Here is an 18,233-nt window from a genome sequence, read left to right on the forward strand (position 1 = left end):
GACGATTGTTACACAATCGAGACATACATGAATTGTTATAACAATGTCATGAACCCAATCAACGGCACACTTTTGTGGCCCCAGGTGGATGCCCCAACAATCATCTAGCCTAAATGTACTGTGCCGCAACGGGGAAAGAAATAGAAAAAGAGAAGGAAACAGGCTAAAGAAATGATCGTGCAAACCCAAGGAAAGTCCTACATCAAGAAGAAAGGGCAAGTGCAAATGACGTGCTCGAATATGTGGATTGAAAGGGCATAATAAAAGATGAGACGATGCGAAAGTCGTTTATGTCCAAAGATTATAAGAAAATTGCGAAAGATTGCTGAGATTTTAAGAGAATGCACGTTGCACTTGTCAGGAGGCCCAAGGTGGCAGGTTTATTGCAGCTACGGGACAAATGTAGTTGGCCTGGAAGAACGTACCTGCGCATGTCAAAAATGGGAGCTTACAGGTATACCGTAGCAATGATACGGGACTGCAAAAATAAACCAGCTGATTTTGTGGACGATTGTTACACAATCGAGACATACATGAATTGTTATAACAATGTCATGAACCCAATCAACTGCACACTTTTGTGGCCCCAGGTGGACGCCCCTACAATCATCCAGCCTAAATGTACTGTGCCGTAACGGGGAAAGAAATAGAAAAATAGAAGGAAACAAGCTGAAGAAATGATCACGCAAACCCAGGGAAAGTCCTACATCAAGAAAAAAGGGCAAGTGCAAATGACGTGCTCGAATATGTGGATTGAAAGGGCATAATAAAAGATGAAACGATTCGACAGTCGTTTATGTCCAAAGATTACAAGAAAATTGTGAAAGATTGCCGAGATTTCAAGAGAATGCACGTTGCACTTGTCAGGAGGCCCAAGGTGGCAAGTTGATTGCAGCTATGGGACATATGTAGTTGACTTGGAATAACGTACCTGCGCATGTCGAAAATGGGAGCTTACAGGTATACCGTAGCAGTGATACAGGACTGCAGAAATAAACCAGCTGATTTTGTGGACGATTGTTACACAATCGAGACATACATGAATTGTTATAACAATGTCATGAACCCAATCAACGGCACACTTTTGTGGCCCCAGGTGGATGCCCCAGCAATCATCCAGCCTAAATGTACTGTGCCGCAACGGGGAAAGAAATAGAAAAAGAGAAGGAAACAGGCTGAAGAAATGATCGTGCAAACCCAAGGAAAGTCCTACATCAAGAAGAAAGGGCAAGTGCAAATGACATGCTCGAATATGTGGATTGAAAGGGCATAATAAAAGATATCACTCAAGCGATGTTGCTCCCGTTGAGGTATGTATTTCCCTCTATCAATGTACGACAATGTTGTCATATGCTAACATACTAATTTTTGGACAGGAATGGTACAATGTTGAATTAGAACCAGTTCAATCAACTAGCAATGTGGCAGTTGACGAACATGTGAGTACATGTCAAATTCATTCTTTACCTAATTCCTAATATTTGTTAAGAATGGTTTGTATTCCATTACAGGGTAAATTGATGTCATCAAGATGTCAAGGATTGTCGTCTACCCAGAATGAAGAAGAGCCAATGTGGTTCATTCCAACCCCTACGGCTACTAGACAAACACACACAAACACTGAAAGATCAGGCCCCTCAACAAGTAGACTGGCAGATCACTCATAAAGGGAATGAATGGCTGTGAATGATTTTCTTTGTGTTCAGGACGAGGTAGTATCTTTTGTGATTAAATGAGCTGTGAATGTGGTTTTTGTTTCCTTATAAATGTAGTTTTGAAAAATGGATTATGTCAAAATGCTATAATTTGCATTCATGTAGTAGTGTTTGAACAGCTGTGTTCAGGATGGGGTAGTATCTTCTGTGATGGCTCAAGCTATGAATGTGAATGTTTTTTTTGTTCCTTGTAAATGTCATTCTGTTGGTCATCATTAGATCAAAACACTATAATTAGCAAAATGTCAGTCTTATTTACATTGTCAAAATGTTATAAATTTGCATTCTTTACCTAATGTTCGAACAGCTGGTCATCATTGATCCTAAACATATTGAGCAGGCCTAGGTGAAAATCAAATAAAAACAAACGCGAGAAATATAAACCAAATTTAAACAGAATATATAAAATCGATTACATAAGAAGTCTTATATGAAAGTAAGACATCCACGTCTTATAGCATACATTAGTTACTACAGGTTTAATAATGGTTACATACACATGGATTTCGACAAATACAATAAAATCCTTCAACTCGATCACATAGTTGAAAAATATTCACAGACATTTCCCATTTTCGTTCCTGTTGTCCTCTGTAACCCCCTTTCCTTTGCGCATGGTAATGCTGATGGATATCTCGATATCTTTTTTTTTCCAGTTATTTGAGCACATTTGTTGAACATACAGGACAGGTCTTGGCACTGAGATGTAGCTTTACAATTACCCGAACAAATAGAACTCGATTCCACAAGAGATTGTTCGTCCTTCCACTCGAAGTAACTGCAATCTCTAGTACAACATAAGAATAACCTCCCTATATTTGAAGTATTTTTCTCCACCGCCATACATTTCTCAAATCCCTGGCCACATTTTGGGCATCATTTCTTTGTTGGGCAGTCTAACAAGTAGTGCCCGAGCTTTCTACAACTGTGACAAACACCCCTGTTCTTTCCTGTCATGATGCTTCAAATATCTGACATACACCTCTATTCTTCAACTTATTTGGCATTAGTATTTCTTTGTTAGAATGGTATTCAAATGCAGCACTACCATTATAAACTGAACTGTAACAGGAAGAAATGTAATGCACTACAGTTTTCTTGGGAATTTAGAGATCATTACATGGAAACAATAATCAAGAAACGAGACAGACAACCTCTTTGTTCAATTAATGTAACGGCACATCAATTACTTCAAGATCTATCACATGAACACTAGTTACTACAATTTTCTTCATTTTTTAAACAAATAACAAGAAAGTGCAAATGCTCGAAGATAATTACGGAAATCTCAGTTGACATTAACCATCCTCGACATAATTTTAGAACGATCAAAACTACACATGCAAATATACAAACACATAGGAGGCATATTAAATCCACAGCACTAACAAAACAACTAGTAAGATGTGTACTTTTTTTTTCCTTTACTATCCAACACCATCGCAAATCTACCTCAAACCCCTCAACAATCAAAAAACGTAGAGGTTCTAGGATTACCTTTGTCGTGCGTGGAAGTTGAAGAGTTTTAGTTGAGTGATTTCCTCCTCCACGATTTGAACTTACTGGACTTTTCTAATTAAACTAATTTGCTTGACTGTTGTGGGTTATTTTCGACCGAAATTTTGGTTACTGCTGCGGGTGAAATGGAGCTCCCGCTACGGGTCTTCCAGCTGCCATAGCGTTCGGACCCTGTGGAATCCTAGGGTTCTTCGATTTTGGGTGAAGGTAGAATGGGGGTTGAATGCGTTGTGATTTATAGGTGAGGTATTTTTTCATTTTTAGTAGCAGTTCTTCACATGGCAAGAATTAACTGCGTGCTGTTTGACACATCAAATTTCGTCCACCCTAGTCAGCAGCCAAACAAACGTTTCTTGGGAGTGTTATGGATGGAGTGCATTTCCAGTTAGTTCAATGATCGTTTAGATGAATGATAAAGTTGAGTGACCTGAACATGACAGCACGTAAAGTTCAGTGATTAATGAAACTTTTTACTCTTTTTTTTGGGATTGATTAGAGAGAGAGAGATAAAACTAGGTAATAGTTTAATTATATGTCCATTTTATTCATTAAATCAAGAATGTAAGTCAAGTGACCAAGTATTTTGGGCCTCTTATTTAGTCCCATTTTGTTTTTTTGTTGTTGCTTTTTAAATGATAATGAGGTTCAACTCAAAAAAATAAAAGGAAACTGTTGTTAGACTTTTGGAATTTAAATTTTTTTACTACCCTTTATATCTTGACACCCAAGGCAATGTTGCCTTGGGCTAGGGCCAGGTCTCTGTAGCGTAAGTTTATAGAAAGGAACAAAATTTTGTGATAAACCATAACTTGTAATTTGAAATATCAAGATATAATTCTTGGGCGACCATGTCAAATTTGCCGAAATAAGAGAACTAGTATAAGAAAGTAAGAGGGTTGTTCTTTTCGTATTTTAGTTTTTAGTTTTAAGTTTTGAATTCATTTTGAATTTTGTGTTTTGAGTGTTAATTTTGAAATTGCTAAAAATGCGTTCTTTTTGTCATTTTGAAAATTTGTTTTCAAAAATAAAAATATAAAAAAGCCGTGTACTTTCTAATTTTGAAAAACTGATTATCCAATATATATACAGTTCTAGTGGCTGCCCTCGTAATTAAGGCATTGAATTCCATGTTGGTAACTCAAGTTCGAATCTTAATCACCCACCAATTTATTTGAAAATTTTTGTACCGTGCATATAAAAAGAAAATTCCTTTGTATTAAATTGTGGTGAAATGTAATTGAACTCGTGACCTTCAAAAAAATTGTGACTCAACCAACTAAACTATCCTGCTATTGGCAAAATTGGCCGTTTTCTACATTTTTGAAGTTTTGGCTTGATTTAACTGAAAACAGCCAAAACGACTTTTTTTGGTGCTTTTCGTTTTCTTTGTAAATTTTAAACTCATTTTTTTGAAAATTCATTTTTGAAAATAGGTAAGTAAACGCGTTTTCAATGTTTTCGAAAATTAAAAATTGAAAAATAGCCTGAAAGCAGCAAAAAGAACAGGCCTTAAGTTTTTCAAAATACGAGAATTTTATCTTGCATTTTTCCAATGTTTGCAAGGTATTCCCTTGTACTAAAGTGTGCGTATTAAAGCATGTGAAATCTCAATATCGGGCAATAAAACTATAAGCAATAATTCTCAGATAGAGCTTTGTTAGGATTTTGTATACGTCTTCTAGGACTCGGGCTTTAGATACAACAAAATTGTCAATTCGCATGACGTACCACGATTAGGAAACTGGTTGATTAAACAAGAAATCAAAATAATTGGACACATAGTGCGACAACAAGATGGGTCAAAAATATATATAAACTTGACATTTGTCATGCTTTTTCATATCTCAATATTTAAAATGAGAGTCGATTTATCCACAAATTTCATTATTAAAATTAATAAGATTGTAGTTGTACTCAACTAAACGAACACGTCATAGATTATAGAAAGAAAACATAAAGGTCACTTTTGGTGCATCATATTAGGTTGTATAAAACAATTTGTATAAAAAATTATAATGTATAGAAGTAGATAGATGTTATCATTGTGGATTGAGTTAAAGATAGTATTTTCAATTTTTCATTCAAAATATAGTAATTTGCACGATGTTACTATTAATTTTGTAACATAGTAAGGAGGTTGGTGGTGAATTTAGGCCGAATAAGAAAAGATATAGTAAATGATATTACCCACCTTAATTCTCTGTAATATCATTTATTTAAGAATATTGACTATAATTTATAATAAATTTTTATGTGGCCTAATAATGCACCAAATGTGACCAAAAGTCACTATCCTGCTTATCAAATAATAAATATGTTATATTATTCTATATAGATAAGTGATCTAATAAGTATTGAAACTCATCTTGTGATGAGCATCAATGACATGTCGTATAAATACAATGGTCTACAAATTTATTTAGCCTTTCAACATCTGAGTTAAATTTGTTATCCACCAATAAATTTATATGTATGTCACTAGTTTTTAACACAAGGTAGAGATTGAGATTCACCGATCGCGAATTCGACTTCAAGGGCTCCACACCTCAAGGCAGCATTCCCTTCATTCTTAGATCGGTAAGCTTCACCAACTAGCACACATACATGCTTATAAGTAGGATGTTAGACAATACATGCATATGATCATATGATGCACTTTTTGGTAAAGTAGGTCTCACGCCTAATTATTGGCGACCCTGCCAAATGGAATGGAGAGAAGAGCATTCTCACTAACTGATATTCTCCCCCAATTAAGTTTTTGGGTGATCCCCTCAGATACTAACTTTCACAGACGACAAGTTTGGCCTTTTGAGGTTCCATGCTTCAAGGCAGTCTTCCTGTCATTCTTAGGTCACTAAGCTCGAATAAGTGGCACGCACGGGTAGAAAGTTAGAGAATACCTACATATGATCATATAATCAGTGTACTTTTTGGTAAAATAGGCCACACGCATAACTGTTGGCAATCTTGCGATGCCGAATGGAGATTAGAATATTCTCATCGCGTGATACCCAAGATCGTTAGATCATCTCTATCTATATATAATATACACATAATATAAGAATAATATTATTTGCAGTCGTTCAATATAATAATTGTCTTACTTGACATTCACATGTCGGGTCATTATTTGATGTATTTGATGTTTGAGTCAATAAAAAATTACTACATTAATCTATAAAATTATCATCTATCATGTGTATGTTACGTAGGATGACTGTCGCAATGAACAATTACGAATAACACTACTTATAATATAATATCAAAAAAATTTAAATTTCTAGCAATCTTTTAACAATCGAATATTGTTGTCACACGCCAAGCTCTTAACAATCACGGAATTAATTTTTTATATGATAAAAGATAAAAACCATGAAAAACAAAATACTATGACGTCGGAGAAACGCTGAAAGCTAATGTGAAAACGCGACCTCTTCCATCCCTCTTTTTTAGTTTTCCCATTTTCTCTCTACTTTTTCTTTCTAAATTGTAGGGTTTCTTGAATGGGACCTTAGAATTTATTCTTATTTTATCGATAAAGTAGGAGGAAATTAACAGCTTAACTTGTGGACATTGATGGGAGTTTTTCCCAATTCTTGATCCATTTCTGTTTTTTTCTGGAACGTTTGTCTCCCATGGAGGTAAGTTGATACGATTTAACCTAATTCACGTGGTACAATATTAGAAGCTCCATCTTTTGTGTGGATCTTTATGTAATTTTTTTTTCCGACCTGTTATTTTAATTTCTGATAAATTGTTATACATTTTGGACGACATTTTAAATGGATTTTAATGTTTTGTTCTGAAATTTATAATGCTGATGATGCGAATGAGAATTAATTCGATCAATCTTAACACGGAGGAAATAATTTTTTGTTTCTATTTTTTCTTTAATGCAATCAAATTTAATTTCAATGAGAGAGAGAGAGAGAGAGATTCTCAAAATTGTCGACAATTTTAGTTTTTCTCCGGTATTTGATTATGTAATTTATTAATTTCAAAGGTTCCCTCTGCCCTCTCCCTTTTTGAGACGTTCGAGTATTCTGTTCCCTGTTTTCTGATGCAGAGTTAGATTAACTTTTGGGCTATTATTTTATGCTTCTAGAAAAGGAATAGGCATTTTAATCTAAAATTTTAATTGATAGATTGAAGTGAAGGTAGGCTTCTTTTCTTTTTATTGGGTTTGTTTTGTGCTTTCAAGGTTCCAGGAACAGAAGAGGTGAAGAAGTCAGAGAATCATGAGGCGTCAGCTGCAGCTTTTGTAGAGGGTGGAATTCAAGAATCCTGTGATGATGCTTGCAGCATTTGCCTTGAAGCCTTCAGTGAAAGTGATCCTTCCACGGTATTTGATAATGCAGTTTTCTTTTGCCCAATTACAATGTTTTGTTTGGTCTTATGATCGTAATTGAAACAGAACATTTCAATTGTGTTACGCAGGTGACCAGTTGTAAGCATGAGTTCCACCTTCAGTGCATTCTTGAATGGTACACAACTTCTTTTTCCATTTTTTCCCCCTTTTCCTTTTATCTTTTCCACGGTTCCTCGGATGATCATCTGGTGCACATAATTGCTTTTATCATAATTAAGTTTATATCTTCTGTCCCAACATAAGGGGCGGGTCTCATGTTTCTTAAGGTGTAAAAAGAGTACCACGCATTTGGGGTTGGCCACTTAGCTAATGTAGATGGCTGAGAGCGGATAGTGGAGGAGCCTGAAACCTCAGTTACTGCTTAAATAGTCCAATGATTTGAAATTCAATCAGTACATAAATGCTCGAGACCGAGTGACCTAAATGGAGCACGTGATTTCTCCCAGATATACACGGTGGAAGAAATATGGTAGGGCTAGTTCCAAGCTAACATACAGATCCAGGGATTAATATTGTAATGGATGATGACCAAAACATGCTGAGTTAAACGGGAGGACAAGAATTTGATGCTTTCTCGTACTACACATTATATTGTTGTGCTGTTGTTCAAGATTTGGTCAATTTGATTAGGTTGCCAAATTCCATCATTGCCTTGGATCGTGGTACCTTGCTTGCGAGTTGTGTGAATAAGGTCATCCACAGTTCCACATCTTGTCACACCCTTTACCTGGTTTACTAAGACCTAGGGGATTCATATTCTGTTTGAAGCTTAATCCTTCATAATATTTTTTATTTGTCACTTCTGTTTCTTCAAATGGCATCAGTATGGCAGAGCCCAGTGATCAATTCCTGGCACAATGATTAATTGACTGAAGTAAGACCCAGTAAAGCTCTTGTTGGCTACTGATCTCACGATTAGCAATCAAGCCTGTGTTTGATTCCCATTTTTGAGAAAAAATGCATTAGGGAATAGAAGTTTTTTTTGGAGAATGTTTGGTTAAAAAGTAAGGAATTTTTTTTTTTTTTTTTTAATGACTGTGGGTGTCCAGGTTATCTTACGTGCACCTCGACTAATCCCACAAGCCCTGAAGTTTACCCTGAGGGGACTCGAATTGGTGACCATTGAGGAACAAACCCAAAGTTTGGAGAATGTAAGGAAAAGTTTTTGAAATACGTGTATAATATTTTATGGAAGAATATGTGGTTGACAATGAGTTTTGAGAAAATGTATTCTTGAAAAAATGGGGCTCAAACAAGGGCTAAATGTTATACCTGGATTGTAATTTGCTTCAATTTTGCATTTTCGAAATGCTTTTATCTATTGGAAGTAGAGACTAGCTGAGGTGGACCTTCAAACCTGACATAAATAGTTTATTTGGTGCAAATCGCCAATTAAAGAAGAAATAAGCAATGATGACGTGGCACTCTCTACTTTTCTCGGTAAAATATAAATGTGATATATTCACATCTTATGTTGATAGTTTATTTACCAAATTGAGTCGAAAGGCGAGAAGCTCCTTCCCCTCCCTTCTGTCCAAGACTCTTGAATTGGTCTCGTCTTACATCCTCTCCTCTCTGCCTGGGCAAAAGAGAGAACTTACTTATGATACAATTTTGTGAAACACCAGATCTCATTCCACGAACTCATGGATTCTTCTAAGCCATTTTGGTGGGTAGATATGTACTCGCCTCAACATTGGCATGAAATTCTTTCCATGTTGGGCTTTCAAATTTTATGTTTGCATTGGCTAGAGCCAAGAGATATCATTGGATAGGCGTTTGTGGGAGAGAAATGGAAATAATTTACTTTCTTTCTACAATAAACAGGTGTCAGAGAAGCTCTAATTGTCCAATGTGTTGGCAGCCACTTGGACTGAAAGATCCTGCCTGGTTCATTTCTGTTGTTTTCCTTCTCATTTTAGTTTCTGGCTCCTCTTTGTTTTCAACTTTATCATTGTTTATATCTACTTTAAGGGACTTTGTGTTTCAACTGTCATGGCAGTCATGAATTGCTCGAAGCGGTAGAGTGGGAGAGAAGTTCTAGGGTCAAGCCATCAAGAAATGCCACAATATTTCATTATCCCACTCTTGGGGATTTTGAATTGCAGCATGTTCGTACTCTATCTGAACAATATTTTTGTTTTCTGGTGCTCAAATGGTCGATGAACAATTTTACATTGTTGGCGTTTTTAAACTCCTTTGTAAATTCAGTTGCCAGTGGAGGTGCATAATCCTGAACTTCAGGACCACATTATCCAGCAGTTGACTGCTGCTGCTGCTGCAATGGGAAGGAGTCATCATATAGCTCGGAGGGAGAGCTCAAGGAGTCACTCATCTGGGCAAGGTCGTCATCAATTTGTTGTATTCTCAACTCAGCATAACTCATCTTCTGCTGGTCCTGTTTCAGCTTCCCTAACTCCTGGTGGAGGGGTACCTGTGCCAGCTTCAGCAACTTTAACTAATCCATCACACCAGCTTACATTTATACGGGATGAACAGCCACAACATATGCCATCATCTGTTCAAAGCAATGGACTTTCAGCTTCATCATCTGGATCCTTTATTTTGCCAACTGGTCAAAGAACATCTAACGATAATAGGTAGTCTTATCTTCCTTTCCCAAAATGAACTTTTTAAGCATGTTCTTGTATGAGCAGGGAGTATGCTATAGTATAGTAAATTAACTTGATATATACATTATCTTTTTTCCCATATTTATTCTCTAGTCTTACTTTTTTGTCAATTTCAGAAGCTATGAGAGTCAGTCTTCCCTATCAAATCTAGACAGAGCTGGACCCTCAGAGTTGCAGTCGTTTTCAGACACTTGGAAATCTCGATTCAGTGCAATTTCGATGAAGTATGAGTAATATCATTCTCTCAGTTCTTATATTATATACTAGTTTCAGATGTTCTCAGTGCCCTCTCAAGTCTAAACTGTGTTGAGATATGATTATTTTGTCCAAGATACAAAGAATCGATTTCAAAAAGTACAAGAGGATTGAAGGAGAAGCTGTTTTCTCGAAGCTCGTCGATGGCAGATATTGGTTCTGAGGTTAGGAGGGAGGTGAATGCTGGAATTGCTACTGTATCCCGCATGATGGAACACCTTGAAACTAGAGATAATAATAGAGATGGTCGTATTCCTCTAGCAAACAGCCCAGTGGATTCTTCTGTCTCAGCACAAAGGAACCATGATGATATGGACACGCATAATGAAGTACCATTGGATAACAATAATTCTGCTGCCTTTGCCACAAGTTCAGTTTGACATTAAGTTATATGACCTAAGATGAATATTTTCTCAATCCTCAGTATTTCATCTTTGAAGGTGAGTTATTCTACCGTCTGAAGTGGTCAAGAGATATATGTTGATCTTTATGCAAGTAGGAAGATATTTTGTAGGGCTAGATGGTAGCCACATTGCCATTAGTGGATGACATAGCTCAGATCTTGGTAATTCATTTCACATATATGACGGTGTTTAGGTTCATAATATTCTAGAAGTTTATTTTTATGTGATAGTCATACAATTAGTCATGAATCAATCTGGCACTAAATTATAAAATAGGTAATCAAAGAATAAAAGGGAAATAGACCTACCGCTGTATAATAGAGAAACAAAAGATTAGTTTGATAGTGGAAAAGCCACTCACCAGTTCTCTAAATTTTATGGTCAAGAAGGCAATATCAATAAAATAGTCAACTTAAATGTGTGTGTGTGTGTGTTTTTTTTTTTTTTTTTTTCCTTTGTTTGAATGCTATTCTCTCATGAAGTTAGCAATGGGAGCTCTACATTCTGTATTTATTTCTGTAGTAACTCTATGTGCTTTCCCTCTTCTTTTATCTCCCTTGATGCTACTTGAAGATTGAAATCAATATCAAACCTTACTTTTCTTTGCAATTTATTCAGAAAACATCTATATGAATTGAGCATGGCAAAGTTGACATACTATGACTGATATGCAGTAAATAAAGATGAGAGAGGATGAAATGAGTGAATTCTTGAGTTGACTGTAGTTGCCCATTAAAGATAACTGCGTGAAAAATCAATTTAGATAATTGGGGGCCCTTCAATGAAGGTAGCGAGTCCTGTTCAACGGTGATCATATGGGAAGTGTCTCCCAAAAATCTTTTAGAAATTAGAAAGAGATATGAACCTTTGTGATTTAATGTAGGAGATGACCCGAGATAAAATGAAGTAGAGAAACAGAATTCATGTAGCTGATTCCATACAACACAAGTTTGAGAAGGGATTGTTGAGTTGACTTCAATTGAAAAATGATCAAATCATGTGATGAATTATCTAGTGAATTGACTATGGTAGATGTAGTATTCAGAGCAAGAGAATTTATGCTGCAGTGCCCTTGTTTTTGACAAATCATAATTTCATGCCTGGGCATTGAAGTTACCGCGTAAATGGATCGCATGTTTGGCAGGGAGGATTAGATAGTAATGAACAAAATTAAGGGGAAAAAAACTTAAATCTTGTTTATTATATAATATGTAGTGTTACCTAGTACTATGTCCTAAAAGGGAATTAGTAAAGTTCAAGCAAAGTTCACCTTCCGTAGTTAGAACTTGATTTTAAGCCAACTCTAGAACTTGGTTGAAAGGGTCTTGTCCCAAGATAATTTAAGATTCAATGAAAGTCCCATCAATTTCTGAACTCGTGAATGTGGCTGCTGCTCTGTTTTCACAAGTCAATTGAGTACACTATTGTAAACCCTCGAGCGATCCTATGTAGCACAAGTCTTGGTGGCATATTTGTTTGGTATTTAAGGGCAAAGTTGATATGTGAATTACTGAAATTGATTCTTCCACAAGAAAATTTCATTTACGCATGCGGTTTTCATTTTCAGGTGGCTTTCTCCAAAGATGACGCACTTGAGGATGAGAGACCTGGCATCTGTTCAATAGGTTGTATTATTTGCTTCTGCCTGTAAATTCGTTGCTATTGAATAATGGAAATTTTCAGAAAGTGGTCGAAATATAAAGAGATGTTTGCTGAATGTTTTTACTTTGACAAGAAGATAGCAGCTCTGCTCTTTAAGCCCCTGTTTGAGCCCCATTATTCTTTAAACTTATTTTCAACTATACATTCCACTATAAGGGTCCGTTTGATTGAAACGAATTTCATGGAAAATGTCACATCCGAGTAATTCGCTTTCTACTTTGGCTGTTTGATATAAAAGTGAAAATGGAGTTCAAATTCTAAAGTACAAACACTTAAAGCATGTTTTTAGCCAATTTCATGGAAATCAAAATTCTATGGTTTTGGTGGTTTTTTCCCCCTCCAACTTACATGGAATTGGTTTGTTGTTCCACCTTTATAATCAAACAGACATTAAGATAATTTTACAGATAAATTTAAAATTTTTTCTTATTTTTTAATTACACATTTTTTTTTAAATCACTATTTTAAAATACATTATCCTATGAAAAGGGGCTTATGTGTTGAGTTTGGTGAATGATTGCAAGTTTTCATATCATACCAAGGACTATTTAGGTGTGTGCGTGTTTTCTAACCTTATAAAAGTTAATCTATACGTAGGAGTGGGCAAAAAAATTGAAAATTTGATAAAACACCGGTTTTTTTTTTGGGTCGGTTTGAACCAAAAATTGATTTGGTTAGGTTAATTTTGACCATTGAAAAGTTGGAGAACCGCAACCAATTTGTCAATTAATCGACTCAACCTATTAATAATTTTTTTTTTTAAATTCATATTTTTAAACTTAAAAAATAAAACAATAAAAACATAAATATAATTCTTCATCGAATAATTTGTTTATCATCTTTACTTTTTCTACAAAGATTTCAAAAGAAAAGAAAGCAAAGAGGAATTATTTATTGTAAAAACCAAATTTAGATTGTAGGCTTATTTTTCATTTTGATGTATTGTTTGTTGGTAAGTAGGATTGTGTTCGACTAAGTCAGTTTGGGTTTCAGGTTGATTAAAAAAAAAACCCAACTTGAACCATGCCCAGGCCTATCTATATGTAGATTGTAGAATAGTTAATTCTAAAAATAAGTACTCTTTTTAGAAGACGAAATGAATTTCAATTTTCACCATATTTTCGTGGTAAATGCCTACATCACGATGGCTTAGATTTAAGAAAAATCATGATGGAGATGAGACCATGTTAACATATGAAACCCTGCCATGTGTGAGGAGGAGGGTTGCTATGAGGCGTCGACCCTCTTATGATTCGGAACATCAAGTAAACTTAATAGCTTATATCTTAAACATCATTATTTTATTACCTAAGCTCCAAATAAGGTAGTTTAGTTATTTCTAAATACATGCCCTGGAGTTTGATATTTTGCCTTGGTCTTAATGTGTGTGTGTGTGTCTATATATATATATATATACACACACATTTTAGAATTGACAATTACATTAACTCTTTAATTATATATTTTATCAATTTTTATTAAAATTTACCAAATATTGATTTTTAGTCGAATAATATGGGACTTGACTATTTTCATTGACTTTTGGTAAACTTTATATAGAAAACAAGTTTCTCCCTCTTTGATCTTGATTGAATTATTTGTGGGGTATCCAAATCTTGATCAAACGCTCCTTCAAATCTTGATCGAACGTTCCGTCAACTAGGAATATTTGCAGGATTTCAATTTTTCGATCGAACGCTCCATTAACTATGAATATTTGCAAGGTTTCCAAATCTTGATCGCTAGAATTTAAAGAGAAAAATAAATTTCAAGAAGGGAAAATTATAATCACGATGTCCATATAATTGTGTTATTGAAAAGATCACGTGGGACTTCAAGTGGGCCAACATTAACACATGATTTTCATTTGATGCAAATCCAAATGAATTGAATCACATTTTGCACCGACACAATTTTTTTTCAATCGTGTGGTTGGTATTCAAAATTTTATTAGTTGATATTAATAAATTTTAGTTTGTGATTCTAACTTTCCATTTCTTCAAATGATAATTTATAAATTAGGGTTAGTAGGCCCTTAAGAATTAGATATTTATATGAATTATCATAGCATTAATTTCAAGGGTAGAAATATTGTCGGCTGTAGCAAAATCTCATCAATAATGCTACCTATAGAGATTTATTTATTTATTTATTTTTTTTTTAACATTTGGTTTACAATTGCTGAGTTGGCAAGATTTTACAAGTTGGGTTAACATTTTTTTTTTTTTTTTTTAACATTTGGTTTACAATTGCTGAGTTGGCAAGATTTTACAAGTTGGGTTAACATTTTTTTTTTTTTTTTGCATAAGGGTATGAAATCTTGCCAACTCATCATTTGTAAATTAATCAGTTAACTTTTTTTTTTTCTACAAGTAGCGTAACTCAAATATCATAGACATAGGTATTCAATATTTTTTAGCCGAATGGATAATCAATGAGAATACTATAAATGGTACCATTTTTGTTTCAAAATCATATTGTTCACCTCTAATTTGGTCTAATTCTGCTCCACAATTAAAGTTCCAAAATGATATTTAGAGAATTTACGTTAACTACATACTAAAAAATAATAATAATAATAAAATTATAAATGATCGAATAAAAAAATTTAAAATTTTATTTTTTTTCGTTTTTCGATTTGGAGTTCTAGAATCAAGAATCAGATTGAATCGATAGATAATTAATTTTAGTACGTTTAAAATTTTAGTAGAATTCAACATAACCAACGGGTTTGATGAGATATTTATCTACTTCTAAGTATAAGGGCAGGCTTGTAAATCTGAGGACGACAAAGATCTTCCATTAGGAGAGATTTCTCCATTACAGTGTGTGACTTAAAACCTACCTTCACGCGTCACACGCGCTGCAAAAGGTCGTGGTTATTTATATCTTGGCGTAGAATGGACGAACAACTCGGATAAATGACTTTTCTTAAGTGATGATGGAGATTCGGCTTCTAAAGGCTTAGCAGCCCCAGGCCATAATTCAATGGGACCAGCGGCTTATCGTAGGCACGTTTGCAACCGCAGCTTTGACCGGTTTATGGTGCATTAAGTTCCTCCTGATAGGTGATTTCTCTGTCACTTCCTATCTATACCTAAACATGATAGCACTTTAAAAAAACCTAAGACCTCTGCTGTGCCTAAACTAAACATGATAGTTCTTCAAGTCGACGGACATTCATCTATCATTCTACATATACAGATTATGTGTACATGTAGAATAATTCCAAACTTATTATTTGCATGTATTTTGGACTATTTATTAATTTTATAGATTCAAAGTGTTATATCCAAAGTGAGGTCGATGTAGGTCGATGTCCACCTCAGCATACAGGTGTCTACAATGTATGCTTATCTTGTAGTTGATTTGAATCCTTAACTCTTCGACGTTATATCGAATTAAGCTCGAGGCAAATTTTCAGTTACCTACCAACTACCAAAATGTCGATAAAGTGGTTCCACGGCAATGCAAGACATTGTCATCCACCTTGAGTAGAAGTATGATTTATGTAGACACAATAAAATAACCAATATTTTACACGATGCCAGGTTGTTAACCCATCAAAAGTTTTGACAAGATGACAACAGTTCGAGAATTATGCAAGTCTTAAGTAATTTTGACACCCCAACAAATTAGAATTATGTCATCGGAACCTCTCTTTTTTTTTCTCACTAAACAATTGATTATAAATGCATAATCTTTTATTCTATTGTATCTTCTTTTAGGTATAAATAAACTACATGCTCCCTCCTCCTAAGGTTTTTTGTCCTCATCACTCCAATTGCTCAATAAAAAAATGAACCATCAAAAAATTACAAGGAACTCAACCAAATACCATGGGCTCATTGGCTTATATTGGTAGACAGANCTCAATAAAAAAATGAACCATCAAAAAATTACAAGGAACTCAACCAAATACCATGGGCTCATTGGCTTATATTGGTAGACAGAGACATAGCAGCTCCTCAGCCACCCACCGCCACCGCCAACCCCACATCCCTCCTCCGCGTGGTCCCTATTCCAGCCTGTGCCAATCCACCCCTCTCCTGTTCCCTCTTTTTTCTTCACTTGCCAATTGCTATTAGACATTGGTCTATGCACTCAAGTCCACCCACAAACGCTACTTATTGACCCAACATTCTTAAGCAAACGAAGTCCCAACTTCACATTTTCTCACAAATACCAATTTATTTATTTATTTATTTTTCCGAAGAGTAAGAAACAGGAAATCATCAATAGCCATGAATTTTCAGATCTATGGCTTCTTCACAATCTTCAGTTTTCTTACTGTCGCAAGTTCTGCATTGCAACAAAATCCACCTGCCCAGATCAACTCCAACTCGGTTCTTGTAGCCCTTTTGGATTCTCATTACACTGAGCTCTCTGAACTGGTTGAGAAGGCACTTCTGTTACAGACTCTTGAAGGAGCTGTGTCGAAGCATAATATTACAATCTTTGCGCCGAGAAATGAGGCCTTGGAACGAGATTTGGACCCTGAGTTTAAGCAGTTCTTGCTTGAGCCGAGGAATCTGAAATCCCTTCAAAATCTGCTACTTTTTCATATGATTCCAACTCGCACTGAGTCTAAGCATTGGCCTGTGGAGATGAACAACCCTTCTCATCACACCAGTCTTTGCCGTGATGCATTCGATGAAAAAATTCAGTTAATTGAGAAAAATGGAGAGAAACTTGTGGGCGAGGCGAGGATTATTAAAGCAGATGATGTTGTTCGCCCCGATGGGATTATCCACGGCATTGAAAGACTATTGATTCCCAAATCTGTGCAACAAGATTTCAATACCAGGCGAAGTTTAAGGTCAATTTCCGCAGTACTACCAGAGGGAGCACCAGAAGTTGACTCAAGAACCCACAGGCTAAAAAAACCCGCGCCACCGGTTCCTGCCGGCGCGCCTCCGGTTTTGCCCATTTTCGATGCAATGGCTCCCGGTCCATCTCTTGCGCCGGCACCTGCTCCGGGTCCAGGCGGACACCACCACCATTTCGACGGGGAGAGTCAGGTGAAGGATTTCATCCAAACTCTCTTGCATTACGGTGGCTATAACGAAATGGCCGATATTCTGGTCAATCTCACGTCTTTAGCTTCTGAAATGGGAAAATTAATATCAGAAGGGTACGTGCTTACAGTTTTGGCACCAAATGATGAAGCCATGGCGAAATTAACTACAGATCAGTTGAGCGAACCCGGTGCGCCCGAGCAAATAATGTATTATCATCTGATTCCCGAGTACCAAACCGAAGAAAGTATGTACAATTCAGTGAGGAGATTTGGGAAGGTGAGATATGATACACTGAGATTACCACACAAAGTGGTGGCTGAAGAGGCTGATGGTTCAGTGAAATTTGGACAAGGTGAAGCCTCTGCATATTTATTTGATCCTGATATATATACAGATGGAAGAATTTCTGTACAGGGAATTGATGGAGTTTTGTTCCCGCTTCAAGAAATTAAACCTGCTCCTCCTAAACCTGCGACTGTTGCTAAGGTTGTCTCAAACCAAAGACGAGGTATGTTTATGTTGTATTGTTGTTTAAATCTTTGATTTGATTTGTGCAAATTGTGGGTTTTGTGAGTTTTGGCCGGAGTTTTAGCCAGTCACTGTCAATTATAATGCTTCGTTATGACTTCACTCGATTGGACTGGACTAGACTAGAC

General features: G+C 35.8%; 2 protein-coding genes across 8 annotated transcripts; both read left to right on the forward strand.

Annotated features, from left to right (window-relative positions):
* The first annotated feature begins 6,640 nt into the window (after nucleotides 1–6,640).
* LOC111378786 (E3 ubiquitin-protein ligase RHF2A-like) lies at nucleotides 6,641–12,657 on the forward strand. 7 transcript variants are annotated; one of them, XM_023002032.1, is made up of 10 exons: nucleotides 6,641–6,874; nucleotides 7,435–7,575; nucleotides 7,671–7,717; nucleotides 9,430–9,492; nucleotides 9,605–9,713; nucleotides 9,814–9,946; nucleotides 10,010–10,202; nucleotides 10,352–10,459; nucleotides 10,567–10,930; nucleotides 12,462–12,657. In XM_023002032.1, exons 1-9 carry the CDS (start codon nucleotides 6,869–6,871, stop codon nucleotides 10,868–10,870), a joined length of 1,104 nt encoding a protein of 367 aa, XP_022857800.1. In that variant the 5' UTR covers nucleotides 6,641–6,868; the 3' UTR covers nucleotides 10,871–10,930; nucleotides 12,462–12,657. The 7 variants fall into 7 exon arrangements, with proteins under 7 accessions (XP_022857800.1, XP_022857803.1, XP_022857797.1 ...); XM_023002035.1 differs by having other exon boundaries at nucleotides 7,435–7,557; XM_023002029.1 differs by having other exon boundaries at nucleotides 9,814–10,202.
* A 3,810-nt stretch (nucleotides 12,658–16,467) lies between these two features.
* On the forward strand, nucleotides 16,468–18,227 carry LOC111378787 (fasciclin-like arabinogalactan protein 16). Its single transcript, XM_023002036.1, has one exon. The coding sequence runs from the start codon at nucleotides 16,801–16,803 to the stop codon at nucleotides 18,118–18,120; it is 1,320 nt and encodes a 439-aa protein (XP_022857804.1). The 5' UTR covers nucleotides 16,468–16,800; the 3' UTR covers nucleotides 18,121–18,227.
* Nucleotides 18,228–18,233: the final 6 nt, after the last annotated feature.

The sequence above is a fragment of the Olea europaea genome, unplaced genomic scaffold (genome assembly GCF_002742605.1).
Source record: "Olea europaea var. sylvestris unplaced genomic scaffold, O_europaea_v1 scaffold187, whole genome shotgun sequence".
NCBI classification, from domain to species: Eukaryota; Viridiplantae; Streptophyta; class Magnoliopsida; order Lamiales; family Oleaceae; genus Olea; species Olea europaea.